Source organism: Manis javanica, chromosome 2 (genome assembly GCF_040802235.1).
Source record: "Manis javanica isolate MJ-LG chromosome 2, MJ_LKY, whole genome shotgun sequence".
NCBI lineage: Eukaryota > Metazoa > Chordata > Mammalia > Pholidota > Manidae > Manis > Manis javanica.
In genome coordinates this window covers 3,886,290-3,902,892 of record NC_133157.1, presented here as the reverse complement: position 1 = coordinate 3,902,892, position 16,603 = coordinate 3,886,290, and the positions used below count along the sequence as shown (strand labels likewise).

Here is a 16,603-nt window from a genome sequence, read left to right as displayed (position 1 = left end):
TTATGGAAGGTTACAGAATCCAGTCCTAGCATTATAATCATACCCACGTACAACCAGACCTACTGACAAGCACATTCCACGGGCAGGTGCGAGTGGCAGGGCAGCTCCATCCCCACGACCGTCCTACGGTGGTTCTCTGCTGTGACACCCAGGGAGCAGCAAGGGAGCTGAACTCTGCGCTGAAAACAAGGCTGGAGCCAAGGGCTGGGAGTTTACAGTAAGGGTGTGTGTCCGTCAGGGACGGGGCTCAGGGGGTGAGAACTATCCAGGGAAATGCCTTCTGGGCTCTACGTTACTGCACATGATCTTCATCAGACAAGGCAGGCAGGATTAGCACCCTTATTTTACAGACAAGGAAACCAAGACCGCAGGAGGCGAGGTACCTCGCCCAAGACCATCTGTTCCATAAGGGCAGAAGCTGAGATGCAAACACAGGTCGGGCGGACTCAACGCCTGCGCTCTTCCCCCCAGGCTGCTGGTCCAGGACATAACAGTCAGGCGTGAAAAGGGGGACAAATGAGCACGATTTGAAAGAGGGACTCCTCTGTGGTCTCACAGGAGTTTTAGAGGGATGATGGGGCAGAAGCCAGATGACAAAGGAGCAAGGAGTGAGGGGGACACAAAGGCTGGCGGAGGGGTGGAGAGGCCTTGCTCTGCTGCCTGCCAGCTGAGTGAAACAGAATGAGTCACTCAGATGCTGTATGTCTCAGTTGATCCTCTTCTGGAAAATGAGGATGATACAAAGAACAGAATTCATGAGGTTTTGTAAGAATTGAATAAAATAAGACCTATAAGGTGCCAGCTGGTGGCTGGAATGTGGATTTCAGTCAATCACAGTTAAAAATGAGGAAACTAAGGTCCGGAGATGCCAAAGGACTGCCCCAAGGCAATGCAGGAACCAGGACTCACAGCTGGGCAGGGCTTTTCTGAGGCCCTGCCTGCGTGGACTGGGTGCTGGTACCCCGGGCAGAAGCAACGGTACCAGTATGGGGTGCCGAGTGTGGTCTGGAAGCAGCAGGAGACAGGCTGAGCTGGCGGCACTGAACTTGTTCCAAACTGAAGGCTGCCAGTTCTGGTGCTTGGCGTTTATTTTTAGTCAGGTTATATGACAGACAGAGTGAAAAGGTTCTGACAGGAAGGAATGCTTTTTCTTTCACCTTTTTGAAGCCAGGTACTCACAATGTGTATAATTTTAAATGTAACAACCCAAGTTTCAAAATATGCAAAATTTCAGTCAAAATATCCTTCCCAGCATAAGCTCTACAACTTCAGTGATTGCTCCTGCCACTACTAAAGCAAAATAAATAACCAGAATCTCATTTGGGTGATTTGATACACTACCTGCCGGCAGAGCAAGCTCGGCCTGTGGGAGCCGCACCCTTCCAGCCAACGCATTCGGCAGTGTGCTGCGCTGACTGGAGGTCCACCGGCGCAGCGGAAGAAATGGTGCGGAAGGCCACACCAATGTGCACAACACATGGCAGACACACCCACTGCAGACACACACACACCACGCAGGCCACAAGATCCGTCCCTTCCCAGACAAATACAGCCGGGACAGGGCAGTGGAAGGTGACCTCTGGTGGGCATGCTGTGCCGCTGAGCAGGTACGTTCATTAAGGGTCCTCGAACCCACACTGAGGTGGGAAGTGCCGTCAGGAAGCAGGGCTTGAATACGGTCCTGTTTGCCTTGCAGTCATGACCTCAGAGTTCCTATTTTATGATCTCATTTTAGTCACTGTACTTTCAATTTGGGGTGCAAACCCGAACCCCAAGGTTTTTGGTGGTCCAGAGAGCAAGCAGGTGTCTATAATTTCCAGGCCCAGCCTGCTTCCTTAGAGGAAGGACCCCATGGTCGACCCTGCAGGGCTTCCCTGCTATCACCCCAACAGGACCCATCTTTTCCCTGGGCCAGCTCACTGCATTTCCTTTGTTCTGAGGCCCAGTGCTAAAAAGGCCAAGTACAGATGGGAAGATGAAACGTTCTAGCCCCAACCTGCCATGGGCACATGTGGGCTCAATTCCTTCTGCCAAGCTGCAGTTCTCCCAGTAACTTGCCAACTTCCTGCCCTCCTTGCCCTCCGAACACCCGAACCCCTCTCCAACGGACTTCCCGGACATCCACCAGAGTAGTCCTATAGTTACCAAGCGACAGATGAGTCTATCTAACCACAGGGAGCTCCCTTGTAGTGAAGGCTGAGTACCCACCTCAGTTACCAGGCTGGATCCCCCAGCAGGACAGGCAGATGCCACTTTCACTGCCAATAAGGTGAAATCACAGCCTAATTAGTAAATCAATAAGCTGGCTAGGAGGACCACTGGAGAAGAGCGATCTCAGGACCTTCTCCGACTTCATCAGTAAACTCACAGGTGATCGTCCTGAGTAAAGAGCCATTTTAACTCACGCTTGTGTCAATGACGTCCTTTCGCAGGACAGAATTTGTCTTAGTTGTGGTACTGGCAAGTCTCTCAGTATTTTCTTCGACGCTTTATGGCTTTAGGATCATGCTTATAAAAGTCTTCTTCATCCTACCATTTAAAAAGCACCGATTTTCTTTTAGCTTGCCCTCACCGCTTTAACTCCATCTAGACTTTATTTTGGTTTATGGTAGGATACGGAGAATTTTACTACTTCTTCCAAGGAGTTACCCAGCCATCCAAGATAGGCACCGAACAGCAAATCTTTTCCCCAAGGACTTGAAATGTGCTCTGTGACGTTCCTTCATATATGCAGAAGGCTTCTGAAGGCTACATTCAGAGAGTAGATGAGGATAAGGATGGTGGCCAACATTAACGGGGTTTACCAAATATATAACACAATGCTTAAGCAAATACAATTGCATGGGTTGTTAATGGATTCAAATATAAAACTGGTCAAATCAAGGTCACTCAACTGGCTATGTGACTTTAATAATAATACTTACACTCCTAACATTTACCCTGCATGTCACTTACCCTGTTTTCAGCATTTGTGAGGCACTGAACTAAATCTTTTATTTCTCTGACAACCCTCCCAACAGGTTTCAGCAGCACCCCCATTTTAATGAAACTGAGATGTGGAGAGGGTGTGCAGCATGTCCAGGGCCGCAAACCAGTTACAGAAGAGCGGGGATCTGAGCCTGGGAGTTCTGACTCTGTGACGTGCACACCTGACCTCTGTGCTTTGGGTCTGTATCAAAACAATGAGCAGGTTTCCTGCATGAACAGATTTTAATTCAGGAACAATGTTCATGTTATCTCAAATCTCAAGGATTTTTCAAAGCTCTGATAAAGTGCATCTTAAGAGTAATAACTGAGTAACAAGTGAAAAAAGCAGTTAAAAAAATCATTTGTTCAATCTCATTGTAGATACTAAAAAAGCCTGTATATGTATGTATGCAGAGAAAGTCTGAAAGACAAAAAAATGTGAATTAAGGAGTATTATTTTTATCATTAAACAAGAACACCAGTATATTCACTTTAGGGGGGAAAAAACCAAATGACAGAATTTTGTCCTATGTAAAAGCATTTTGATTTTTCTTTATCACAAACCTCTTTGCCTTTTAGTTTGTTTGATTTTGTGAAGGAATTTTCTCTTGTTGTATAACTCAGACAGACAGACCAAGGATTAAAAAATGTATTTTTCTAATCTGAAAGGCTCTGCTTGTAAGCAAATGACCCAGGGCCCCAAAACCTCTGCTGGAGAAGCAAGCCCCGCTGGAAGAAAAGCCTGGGTTCTAAGTGGTTGTGGTAGCAGACAAGGACGACTCCGACGGCTCAAGGCTGACTCAAGGCTTCTACACTCCTGCCTCGCTCTATGCAGAAAAGGCAGCAATGTCCGAGTGGGGTTTGCTGGCTCTCAGGTGACAGTAAGAGTAACAAAAGGCTCCAGGGAGATCGTGACAAGCAGTCCCCTTGGTGCAACAAAGTAGTTCAGGTAAAGATCAGCTAGTGTGCAATGGTAATTTAGCCTACGTGCCATCAAGCCTTCCGTGCTCACTGAAGGAAAAGCAACGAAATGAAGACTCTCGCAACCTTTGGTGTCTGTTTTGGCGGAGCGCACACTGGCAGACTGACCATTTCAGGGATGCCTTCTTTGTGATTTCTTAGGACGAAACCATCTTTAGCTTTTATAAAACTACCAGGGCTGCTGAAGACACCCACTCCAGGCGAGCTCTGTGGTGGCAGTGAATATTACAGCGAATTCCCGAGAGTGGTCTGGTGGGCACAGATATATAGAAAGTAGGTCTCTGTCTTATATCCAAGAACAAGACCAGTGAAGAGCAGAAAAGAGCAGTGAGGCACCGAGGTAAGGACGGCATGACGCGAGGACATGAAGGCCACAGGTGGCCGACACATCACCCCCACGGCGGATGTGCCCCTGGCAGGGCATGCTCAGCAGGACAATGCTTAGAGGTGGCCTGACACGGAAAAGCAAAGAGCTGAATCCAAACGCAAGCCCCAGGAACGGACAGGAACTGTGAGACTACTCAGTGTACGTGTTCTGTCGGGACTTAGGCCTGAACATGGCACGGCAGGGTGGCAGTGCTGGGGAAGGGCAGAGTATCAGAATTCCAATGACCCTACTGGATCCCAGCTCTGCCCCTCACCTGGCTAATGCTGTTCTTATCAAGGCAGCAGCTTCTTTAAGCTTAGTTTTCCCATGTCAGAAAGGGCCTCCATGTAGGTACAGGGCTAGTATGAAGGTAAAACAGACTAGTGTGTTAGGGTGCTTTGTAAGTGTAACTTCCCCATGAAAATATGATGGAGAAATGCAGGGTGCCCACGGAAACAATTAAGTGTATTTGTAACTGTTATGATTATATCCTGAGAGTACTGACTGAGATGGATGAGCTCGGGGCAGAATCTTAGCACCAATCCCAGCGCTCAGGCCTCTGGGCCTGTCCTGCTTGACATTATTATTGATGACTTGGATGATATCACGAGGCATATTTATCACACTCGCAGATGAAAAGCAGCCTGCAGGGACAGCTCACACACTTGTGACGGGACACGCTGACCGGCCAAGAGCAGGGGCTCCGTGGAAGGCTGAGGCTGAGCTGGGGCCTGGGCAGGGCCTTGCTCCTGGAGCAGACCCCAGGTGGTCTGAATCACCACGCGCGAGAGCAGGCGGGCACTGAGCAGGTGCGCCACACCTGAGCGCGGGACGACCCAGGTGCCCAGAGCCCGAGAAGCCGCTATGATTAAGACTATGAACCGGGTGCCAGGAAGCCTGGGTTTGAATCCCAGCCCTGCCCTGTGAAAAGGAACAGCATGACAGGGAGGACAAAAGGAGGTGGCCCTGCACTGCTGAGAGCCTGGCTGTCACTGAGTGCCACACCGGTGCGGCCACAATCCCCGCCCCTACCGTCAGCCACACTATCGCCCATGGTTGCCCTCCCCCTGGAGCCAGTCAGTCTCTACTGCACGTTTGGGAAGTTTTACACACCCGATTCAGAAAGGAATCTGGGCTGAGAGAAAAGCCATCCAGACAATGTGCTGAGCGCCCTGGGACAGGCACATAGGGGCAGAGCGGCCCCTGGGGCGGGAGGACCCTGGCGCTGACCTGCACTGGCAGCAGGACGTTCTCTGAGTTGGCCAGGGCACCCATTTTCCCCCCAGTCCCAGTCTGCCCACTTACAAAAGGACTAAATGAACTAATGAATCGAAGCACTTCTCACAGGGCCTGCTGCGAAGACATTCACTGAATGTTGACTGTTGTTATTATCAACAGCATGGAAAAGAGGGAAGGCGGGGGAGAAAAGGAGCCGCCCCAGGAACCACGGCGGCACGGGGACCAGGACTGCTCTGATCAGTGGTCAACACCACCTGGTATTTTTGCAATCATGCACATTCAGCCTTTGAACCTCACAGAGACCAAAGGGGGAAATAAGACCCAAGGGTGGAAAATGAAAGCAGTCAGTCTGGGCTCACTTTCAGGAGCTCTAACAGCGAGTAGGGTCCATTGTGGAGGTGGTGAGCCCTCCCGCTGCTGGGAGGCCTGAAGAGATGTGATGAGGTTCAGGCCAGTGTGGGTGGGCAGGGACCGATGCTTTCACCTTATGTCTGGACTCAGAGGAGCGGGGACGGGTGGAGGAGCCCTGGTTGGCTGCCCAGTGCTGCACGCTGTCGCTCCCGCCCTCACCTCCACGGGACCTCCCTTCCATGGGTCGGCCGCACTTAAGTTCCAAAGTCTGACCGCAAGCCCAGGCCTCTTCACTGCTCCCTTCTGCCTCTAGACTTATCAGGAAACCAGAGGAAAAATGGATCCAGGTGTTGGTTGCAGCTATCGCTTGTCAAAGGTCTTCTGAGATGACTGACCCACAAGCACTCCAGGTTTCTGCCCCGATGGTTTCAAATCAGTCTTCCATATACACAACCAAAATGTCTTCTTCTTTAAGTCTATTTCTTTGGTTACATGAAGAATTGTCTGTTCATGTAAAAAAAATCCCTAACAGGGTTCATATATTTGCTACTTCACCAACTACTGATTCTAGAAGCCAGAAGCTTCTGAACAGGGTATGCAAGGCAGCAGAGAGGTGCCAGCAGTGTGGGCTCCAGGGTCACTCAGACTCAGGGCCACATGACCAGGCACGCCTACTTCTCCACCAGGTCCTAGGGACCTGCCTTGGTCACAGGGCCCTGGTGAGGTCTCAGTGAGACAATGCATTTGGCCTCCGCCCAGCCAGGGGCACATGTAGGTCTCAGACATGCTGCCACCCCAGAACTTAAAACTAAAGAGCTGCACCTGGTTGCTCCCGTTGAGTCTCCAACTGCATCCCTCTTCTTGACTATTAAGTAGTTGACACATTACTCAACACTTCAGACTACAGCTGTTAACATCAGGTCCAGAATGAAGATGACATTTGAAGAGACGTGCAGTCACTGTGTAGAGGTCCCAACAAGATGGAATGGCTCTGGCATCATTAATGTGAAGGGAGCACGGAGGGGCTGGGGATGCACACCTTCCCCAAGAGGAGCCCGAGGACTGTGGGGGAAGACCAGGGGAGGAGGAGGAGGAGGAGTGGGCCCCCCGAGGGCCAGGAGGGGCTCAGGAAGATGAATACTAAGCTGTCACAACGGGGGAGCTGGACCCTTGGGTTCCTTGGATTTCTCAAATGCTATGAACTGAAAGCCCTTGGAGCGAGGGACCTGGTGGAAGCTGGTGCCCTCCTGTTGCACGCGGCCTCATCGGGTGCCTGCCAACTCAGGCAGCCACAGCTTCCAGGTCCACTGCTTGGAAGGCTTCGGCGGTGCATGTGGCTGCCTCGCGCGCTCTCCCAGGAGAGGCTGCCTGACTGAGAGCGGACCCTGTGGTTCCTGCTGTCTGCAGGTGACCCAGGTGCGGCGGAAGCACAGGGTCACTGTGAAATCCCTCTAATCGCCTCGTTAGCCAGGTGGGGATGGGGGTGTGTTTGTTCCACAAGGAGGCAGAGGGCTGGTAATTGCATGGTGTCAGATAGAAAAAATAGTGGTAGAAGCAAAGGCCAAATGTAAAAAGTTGCATGTGCAGAGCTGTAATTAAACCAGAGCCCAGGAAGGCAGGGCCCAGTGTCAGGCGCAGGAGAAGGGAAGGGAGTTACAACTGATCTGCATTGGCTGTGCTGGGAGGGAAAAGGGGCGAGCCCTCCAGAGGGGCCCGGGCCCACCCGGTGTGACCCATCTGGAGCGGCCTGTCAACATGGCGGGTGAACCCAGTGACCCACAAGGAACGCGGCTGACACCCAGCCCGAGTGACCGCTCTGTGCCGGGTGTGCTCCAGATGGGACCCAGCTACCTTCCACAGCACGTTCTTGCCTCTTGTCCAGTCTGGACAAGAGTTTATTCTCCTCAGTACAAATGTCCCAAAGAGATGATGCAGCACAGACGTCAAAGCCACCCACCTTGTCTCCCTCGACAGGCCGGCAGACTATGCTCTTGACTACAATTGCACCATTTACCCAGGTTCTATGTTCAAATATCATTAATTAACCCTTACTCATCTTTAAGCCACAGATACACTGGGCCCTCACTCTCCCCTTGTGCTAAGGAGGACACCCGTCACTTGCCCCGAGGACTACATTCTTTCAGGTTCCCAGGGTTGAACCTGGGCCTAGACTTTTGAGATCTGGTAAAGCTCATGATCACCTGCTTCTCACTCATTATGATGTCAGACTTTACTGACCCACAGTGTCCTAGGTTGGGGCTGGACATCTGCATGTTCATGCAGCTCCCCAGCAGATCCGGAGAGCAGATTCTGCTTCCTGCTCCAGGGAACATGCACATCTGTCGACCCTCCATCCGGGCATCGCTCTAGCCTTGTCCCCATGGGGCGGGGACCCCAATCCTGAGCCTGTTCATCTGCATGTTCTCTGGGCTGACCCCCATGCCTCCACCACCTGCGAGGTCAGAGAAACAGAGCCAGAGGCGTTGTCCTTCTGTGGGACTGGTTTCAGCCCCGAGGAGGGCGACCCCAGGCTGTTCTTAGGACAGACCGACTAACGGAGCAGAGCAGGACGTGCCTGAAAGGCAAGTGGCCCCCGACAGGATTGGCTGTTCGCGGGGCCCGCTAAGCAACGAAGAGGAATTTACCTTCCCCGCGCCAGAAGGATGACTTTTTCTTTCCCTTTATGCTCTTCCTCTCAGAGTTACAGAATGTTTTCAGTTTCTCTTAGTCTATTCAAAAATATTTCCTGAGCATCTACTGTGTGCCAGGTCCTATGGATGGCACTGGGGATTCAATGAGAAGAGCCAGACAGGGTTCCACCCTGACTTATATTTGGCCACACATACAAATGACAGAGACATAAATCGCTGTGCCAGCAGAGGGGGTGTGGGGGTGGGTCTGCCAGAGAAGATGACCTTGCAGAAGACATGGAGGCCCAAAGAGGAAGAAGAGCAGGAGAGGCCCAGGCCACAGCATGCTTGGCCCAGGGCCCGGAGGGCAGAATGGGAAGAATGGGGGGCCAGCTGAGGTGAGGTCAGTGAGGCCAGGCCATGCAGGGCCTTGGAAAGGGGGTCTGCTGGCATCTGTTTCAGGCACTAGCCTGAGACATCACGGAAAGGCGGAAGTCAGAGTGAGAAGGGCAGGGTGCAAGCCTGTCCCACCCTTCATCCCTGCAACTCCGTCCCTTCTGCCAGCTCGTCTTCTCTGACCCACCTGCCTGGGTGGACACCCCCGTCTTCCAATGCTGGCACAGTGTTTTATGCCTGTTTGTACAGGTTTGCAGGGGAGCAGCGTGGCTGCAAGAGACCTGATAGCAGACGGTTCTGGAAGTTCCAAGTGGAGGGGGCAAGAGCTGCCATTCATGAAGACAGGGTTTGGGAAGCTGAGGGACTGATGCAAGGCGGTCAGCGGGATCAGTGGTGCTGACTGGCACTGCAAGATCGAGTTGAGGAGAAGCCCACGTGCAGGCCGGGGATGTGCACGGAGAAGCCCCATGTTCTGAGTGTGGCTTTGTCCAGCCTCTGATCTCATGTTTAGACAATCTGTCTTTTTACAAAATCACTGGCTCAATGGAATCGAGGAAATTTTCACAGTGGGCAAGATTCCAGCTTTGCCTTCAGCTAATTAAGTGACATTAGGGAGGTTGTAAATGCCACATAAAAATTGGCAGGCAAGCCGCTCCTAATGATGAGAATATTGCTTTGCAGGGAGATGCAGCTGCAGCTTCTTAGTGCTGGTCTTGGAGGGAACCAGTTCCATGTGTTCAAGGTTGTTGCTGATAAGAGTTCAAGGGTGCTAAGGGCTGACAGTCAAGTACTTTCACTCTCTCTGTTCCGGGGACATTCCTAAGTACGATGAGGGCCAGGGGAGAGAAAATTTCCTCGTCACTGTGACCTTATCAACAAGTGCTCCCCTGCGCTCACATCACAGACCCTGTGTCCAGAGCCTGAGGCTCAGCATCTGCTTTGATCCTCAGGACAAGTGAGGCTTCGGTGCCCCCACCTGAGAGGCAAAGGCATCGAGCCACAGGAAGGCTGTCACTTGTCCCAGGGCATAAAAAAGGTAAGTGATCAATCCAGAGGCCTGTGTGAATAAAACCTGGACTCTCTGCCACGGTGGGACGCTCCCAAAGTCAGCACATAAGAAACTGGGGAGGGGCAGGGAGATGGCTAAAGGGTCATCAACTTCTTGGACTGGAGCACTGGTCAACACAGTGACCCTTGACTACTTATTTAACAATTACTGAACAAAGAGGGCGAGAATCAGAGAGAGAGGCACAGAAGCCTTCAAAGATGAAAAATACCCTGAAATGGGACAAAATCTCTCATTTGAACCGCAGTGATAAAGCATCTGTGATAAATCACATGAGAAGAGTTGGGTAACTCTGATCTCCAGATGTTTTTCTTATCTCAGAGGACATGCCGTATCTGCAGTGGGGCAAGTGACAGAGGGTGAGGACAGGCGCGCCTTAGGTGTGTGGTGGTTCTGACTCAGATCAGCACCTAGGGGAGCAGCCCCACACCCCCTTTACCACCCATCACAGCCTGCTGAGCACTGGCTGGGCACACCCACATCTAGTCTGTATTAAGGGAGAAGAGGTCCCATTTAGATTGTTTACCTGTTTGATAAAATCAGAAACTACCAGGTACCACTGTAGCTAGGCTGGCTTGAGAAAATTTACACAGGTGAAATAAAATTGTATCTCTTTTATGAATAGTCAAAATTCAGATTTTTGTTCCTCTCCCAATTTTAGAAGGGAGCTGAGACCTGTGGAGCAAAATTACTGAATTCCAGATAAAGAAGATGTCCCAGATGCTTCTAGAAACTAAGAACAACTCAGCAAGACAGGGACAGCAGAAGCCAGGGGTAAGGCCAGTTTCAGGTAGCTACAAACTAAATCATTTGGGGAAAAGTAGTGCCTTTTGTAATTACAGCCCACAATTCCACTGCCATAGGGTGGCTGAAAGCCAGCAGGCCTGCTCTCTCTTTTCACACTGTCACAGTAACACTAAGACCTTAAGGCACATTCCTTTCTCTATTTTTGAACCATCTTCTAGTGCCAGATGAGACTGCAGCCCTCACCGGAAGGTGTGCCTGCTCTTCGTTCCTGGATACGTCCTCCTCCTGTGACTACCCAGACAGACAGACACCCTAGCAAACAACACAACTCTGCCCTCTCACGGCAGACAGCGCTGGGTCTCAGTGTCTCTTGGGAAGAAACAAGGAAATCTAGGAAGTTATGTTACTTGGCTTTGCAGGAACTGCTGAATCTACATGGCTTCAAAACAAGAACCACATTTCAGGGGAGGAAAATGCCATGCTCATGCGGCATGTCACTAGTGGGCCATTCAGTGGCTTATCAAGAGCGCTAGCTCTGTGTTGGCGCACGCACAGGTGTTCGGAGTGGAGTGGGGGCTGTTCTGACAGGCTGGTGTCAGGTGGTAGAAGGGGTTCGGGCTGTGTGCTGGGCAAAGGCACTCGGTGCTCCCTTTCAGAACAGAGGACTGAAGAGGTGGGCAGAGTCCTGGTGATCAAGGCCTCCTTTGGGAAATTCACTATTTCTTTCTCTGAGAAGTGGTCAAGTAAAGGAATAAAGGCATACAGATGAGCTAAAGCTCCTTTGTCACTGCAGGGAAATGTCCAGTGGCCTCCTGACCCAGGCTGCCCTTGCTTCACATGTCAACACCAGGCTGAGCTCCTTGTTTGGGAGATGAAAGGTGAGCCAAGATTTTGTTTACAGTCTCATGGACTTGGTTTGCACCTATGAGAAGTGTGCACATGACAGAGAGTTATTCTAGGCAGTAAACACCACAAAATGGAATGCAGAATTTAGAGAGTTTAGTGCGTTTACTTTATCTACCCCTACAAAACATACGGAACCCATTCTCTTTCTTGACAGATGGATTTCAGAAGAGACGCCTCAGCTCAGAACAATCACTGTGGCCACAGCATAACCCTCTGCACTTTGTGGGTTTAATGGACTTTTCTCTCCAGTCCTCAAAAAGCAGCAACTGGCATTTGCCTGAGCCTTGACTGAGGTGTGGAAAATCTGTCAAGTTTTCTCTGCCGCTTACCCTGACCACAATTATACGGTCCATATGCAGATTAGCTGCAAAGTCATTCTTCCTGTGGGAGCGACAAGATTTCCAAATAAGAAAAGGTACCCACGGTACCCTCGAGTGCCCATGTGCGTTAGCAAGGCAGGGGTGGGGTGGGAGGGTGTACGGAGCCGGGAGGGAAATGCCTTCCAAAGGGCGTAACAACAGAAAAGGAGCTGTACCAGGGTGGTGACATGGCAAGAACAGAGAGTGGTATTGTCATGGGCAGAGTAATCCTGTGACACACTGCTGTCACTCAGCACCCGGCTCCCTGCTGCGCCAGCCAGACATCAAAGGCTGCCCCATACCATCTTACATGGTCTTTATCGGCTAATCAGCCCATTCTTCCCCTAAATAAAGCCCTGCTAAATCCCCTGCTCACAGGGGCATAGTGGTCCTGGTGCCCATCTGCCCTTGCTTCACATGTCAGCTGAAGCAGGAGGGTCAGCTGAAGCAGGCGGCGGTTCGCTCTCTCCCTAGTGGCTCCTCAAGGTAAGCACAATACTGCTCCAAGTCCCCTCCCAACCGCCTCCCCGCTTCAGTTTTTCAGGACCTGGGTAAGAGCTGAGGACATCCAGGCTGAGAGCGGCTACCTGGATCAACGCTTGCTCATGAAATCCCCAGTCTGCTAACAATAAAATACTGGACTGCATTTGTATGGGGAGAAGAGTAAACAAGACATGTGTCCCTGACCAGTAAGCACCCGGCGGGCCTACTCCTCCTCTTCCAAAGTAGCGAGTACTTCTGGAGCTGGGGACAGGATGGTCAGGCCTCTAGATTAGGAGGTCACTCTCAGTCCTGACTCCAAGCCTCACGGCCTTACACATACTCAAAATCAAAGTTGGTATTCGTAAATTCAAGCTACCCCAAATCCCAAGACAGGACCCTAACTCTGGGAGGTAGGTAGCCTCAATCCTGGCACAGCTGTCACGCCTGGGAGTAGATGCGAGAGGTTTCTCCCTGGGAGGACCCGGCTCTAGAGGGTGGACAGAGAGGTCTCTGGCTGCAGCCCCGCCCAGACAGGTGGTGGCCAGCAGCAGGCAGTGTTTTGCACCTCAGCGCCCTGGAAGAAACCAGCTAGATGTGTCTCAGTCTAGTCTGGGCACTGGAGAACAGCACATGTGGAGAGGACTTGCCTCACAGAATTACTGGACTATTTACTGTCCCAAATGACAGGTTTTAATATATGAAAAAATCAAGCATCTTTAAAAAATTCCAAAATTGGAATCAGAATCAGGCAAAGTTGTATCCATCATAAAGAGCCTTGTAGATACCAAGTCCCCAGACAGATGAGGTGGACCTGAACTCCTCTGGCTTCCAGCTCTCTGTCCTAAGGCACCTCACCTGCCTGGCCCTTTCTGGTTCGAAAGGCATGTTCCCACCTATCACCTAATTTTGCTTCTCAAAACAATCCTGTGAAGTAGTTAAAAATACCGATGTCCTTCTCCCTTCTGAGGAAACCGTGGCTCTGGGAAGTTAAGGGGATACGGTCTGGCGCCCATAAGCTCACATCAGACAGGAGCTGGCATTCTGACTCCAAGAGCAACGGCCACTTCCCTACACTGGGCGGGCCTCCTATGTCATTTCACGCCGGAGAAGCCGGGCTCCAACCAGGCTGATAACGTCCTTAACCTTCTTGGTGATGAGCAGACAGACCTTGTGCTGGAGCGCGTATGGAGTGTGGTGCCGCCCGCAGATGCTCAGTCAGAGCAGGTATAGTCTGGAGTCTGCAAGACGATGGTCCAGAGCATTCAACGGTGCCCCCAAACTTTTGTTCAGTGTATCCTTCCCACCTACACGTTACATAAGCAAAATGGCAATCCATTCCCAAATTCCCTAGAAAAGCAGCTCAGGCTATCTAAGATGCCCGAGTTCCTGCGAGGGGCTGGGTCTGGTACTAAAAGAACACTGGCTTTAAGGAGAGAAAGACCTTTTACAACTGCATTTTGATGCATGGAATCATCTCAGGACCTCCTGAAATTGTGAAGGCGGACACAGAGCCCAGTGCTCACCCGCAGGGTAACGCTCCCCATTCTCCCTCTCCTCTCGCTGGGACCTCTGGACAATTCTGAGCCTGCTTGTCAGGGCAGGGGTCAGGGAGGTGGGGGAAGAGTCTGTGGAGCTTGCCTCTAGCAGTGCTTGGCTGCAGGCACATGTCAGCACCAAGGAGAGCAACACGTGCAGAAGGGCAGCTGAAGCCTGCAGGGGACCTGCTATGGCTGGGCTGGTAGTGCGGCCCCTGCCATCTCCCTGGGACAGGGTGTGCCACACCAGGGCTGATGTCAGGGAACAGACCAGAAGTCTCCATCAAGTCCCAGAGGCATTGCCAGCTGGACCACAGCACATCTGAAGCTCCAAATGCGGCAGGTCCCTGGGTTACTCTACTGGGGCAGTGAGGGCCATCCAACAGATTCGTCCTGCTGCCCCTGCTGCCCCAATAATCCCACTACATCCAGACCCCCCAGGAGATGCCACCCAGTTTCTGCAGGTGCCTTAAAAACATCCAATTAGGTATTTACCCTCTTGTTCCAAGCAGTTATTCTAGTGAGAAGGGCTGATACTTGTAGTAACTTACCACAAAAACCAAGACAGAGGGGTTCACACTGAGCACACAGCAGCCTACCACGTCATCCCACTGCTGCTCACCTGGCACAGCTCTCCACACCCACGTGACTTTCAGCCACTGTCACAGGACAGATTCGGCTCATCTTACCTTTTCAGGTTTGCCTTCCTCTTCTTTATAGCTGAGACACTAAGATTTTGGGGTGCATCTCTTAGCCCAAAGCTCTTAGCCACGTGCCCGAGGTGGAGCAGTCGGACATGGAAGATGTGCTTCAGCTCCCGGGGGTAGGTTGCGTAGGCTCGGATGAAGGACTGTAGGGCTGAAAGAAAAGGAGGGGGAGAAGGCGGTCAGCAAGGCCTGGACTGCCATGCCTGCCCCAGTCCAGGGGCTGTGCTGCAGTTTATCTTGCCAGGTAACGACGACACACACCAGGACAGTATACCAAACATGAACAACCTAAATCTACACTTGGGTATTTTTTTTTTAATTCCTCAAAAAACAAACAACGAAACAACCTTAGGACATACTATCAGTTGAATATCCTCCCTGCAATTTCAGACTTTACTGTGTAGCTTGCAGTAATCCTGAGAGCAGGGGCCCTGTTTTCCTCTTCATTATGTCTCGGGGCTTTGCACTGTACCTGGCACACAGCAGGCCTTTGATGACCGTTAGCTATTTAAATGAATGAAAGGCAGAATGAATGAAGAAACTTCAGTGTATGGTATTTTCTTATGAAAAATGAAATCATTAGACATTTATGTTAGGAAAAAATTTTCCTAATTAAATTTTACTCCTTTTTTTGAATAGCTAATACATGCAAAGGTTACAAAATTCAATGGTGATTGTCATTATGTTTATTATTACTCTGTTATTATTACCACACATGTTGCTTCCCACCTTAAGCTCCACCTCCAGCTGCCTTATCCAGGGGAATCACTGATAACAGTTTTTTGTACACTCAGGAGATTTTAAAACCAAATTCATTCTAAAGTATCCAAGACTGACTGAAATATGCTTCTTACACATTCACAGAATGCATAACAAAGGAAATAAAGACAGAATCTTTAAAGGGAGAAAGAAAATTTAAGTTTCTAAAATAGTTCACAAAACAGTTCATCCCTTGAGGATTGCCAAGAGTTTAGAGATGTTCACCAGATATTCTATCACGAAAACGTCAGTCCTATTTTAACGTTGTGACAGGTCCCATCCTACACCTTGGCACTGGCCAGAGAAACCAGGGCAACCAAGCCAGGAACGGTTCCCAGGAGGGTGGTGTCTTGGCTACACTTTAACTGGGCATTCCTTCAAGGAAAAGTTTGTCCTATACATACCTAGTCCCCTTTGAGTATCTTGCAATAACAAGGAAAACCAAGTATCTGCTCTTTCCTCACGCCAACAGTGGGGTGGGGATTGTTCCGAAAAGCGCTCCCCATCCCCACCCCCATCCCCATCGCCATCCTTGGACTTTCCTTCCAAGCCCTGCTCTTCTGCTGGCCCGGCCAGAGCCCAGCACTGCGCATCTCATGCAAGCAGCCACTAAAGCCAGCCGTTCTTGCCCTCCTTCATTGAGCCACTGGACTGGCAAGTTTGCCCACAGCTTAAATGTAATATCCCGGCAGCACCTGGAGATAGGCGTTTATGAACAGTAATAAAAAGTGTCATTTTAGCAGATCAGCTCCTGGAAGGATCCTGGGAATCCATCAAAGCTCTGTTTACTGAGCAAAGTGAACTCCTTTTCCCAATCGATGAGGAATCGTAACCAAGGCAACTCCTGCACCCCTCTCTTAAATCAGTGCTTACTCCCCTTTTTAATAACGGGGAGACAAGCTTTCTCAAGGAAAAACTTTAACACTTCAAGTGGTCTGGGCTGTCTGGAGGGCTCTGACACCAGGCTTCCAGACACAGAGCTGCGTACTCAAGTCCTCAGAGAGGACGCTATCCAGCCCAAGCGACCCCGGCCCCGTGTGGTACCTCTCATACTTTCCCCGACTCCTACCATTTACTCTGGTCTGAAAACGCAGACTGAAGCCAAGCCAA

At 50.8% G+C, this 16,603-nt stretch overlaps 1 protein-coding gene and 1 long non-coding RNA gene across 7 annotated transcripts in view; one reads left to right on the top strand and one right to left on the bottom strand.

Annotated features, from left to right (window-relative positions):
- The window catches only part of DDX31 (DEAD-box helicase 31), a 66,985-nt gene that overhangs the window by 1,820 nt on the left and 48,562 nt on the right, over positions 1-16,603 (bottom strand). For all 5 annotated transcript variants that reach the window (XM_073222334.1, XM_073222329.1, XM_037007836.2 and 2 more), the window contains one exon: positions 14,717-14,885. In XM_073222334.1, the coding sequence (XP_073078435.1) occupies positions 14,717-14,885 (169 nt within the window). The remainder of the gene's footprint in view (positions 1-14,716; positions 14,886-16,603) is intronic.
- Positions 7,194-13,289, top strand: LOC118970444 (uncharacterized). Of its 2 annotated transcripts, XR_012125384.1 has the most exons (6): positions 7,194-8,487; positions 9,882-9,967; positions 10,659-10,771; positions 11,538-11,622; positions 11,805-11,943; positions 12,546-13,289. It is a non-coding gene; the product is annotated as an uncharacterized lncRNA (long non-coding RNA). The 2 variants fall into 2 exon arrangements; XR_005058409.2 differs by having other exon boundaries at positions 11,805-13,289.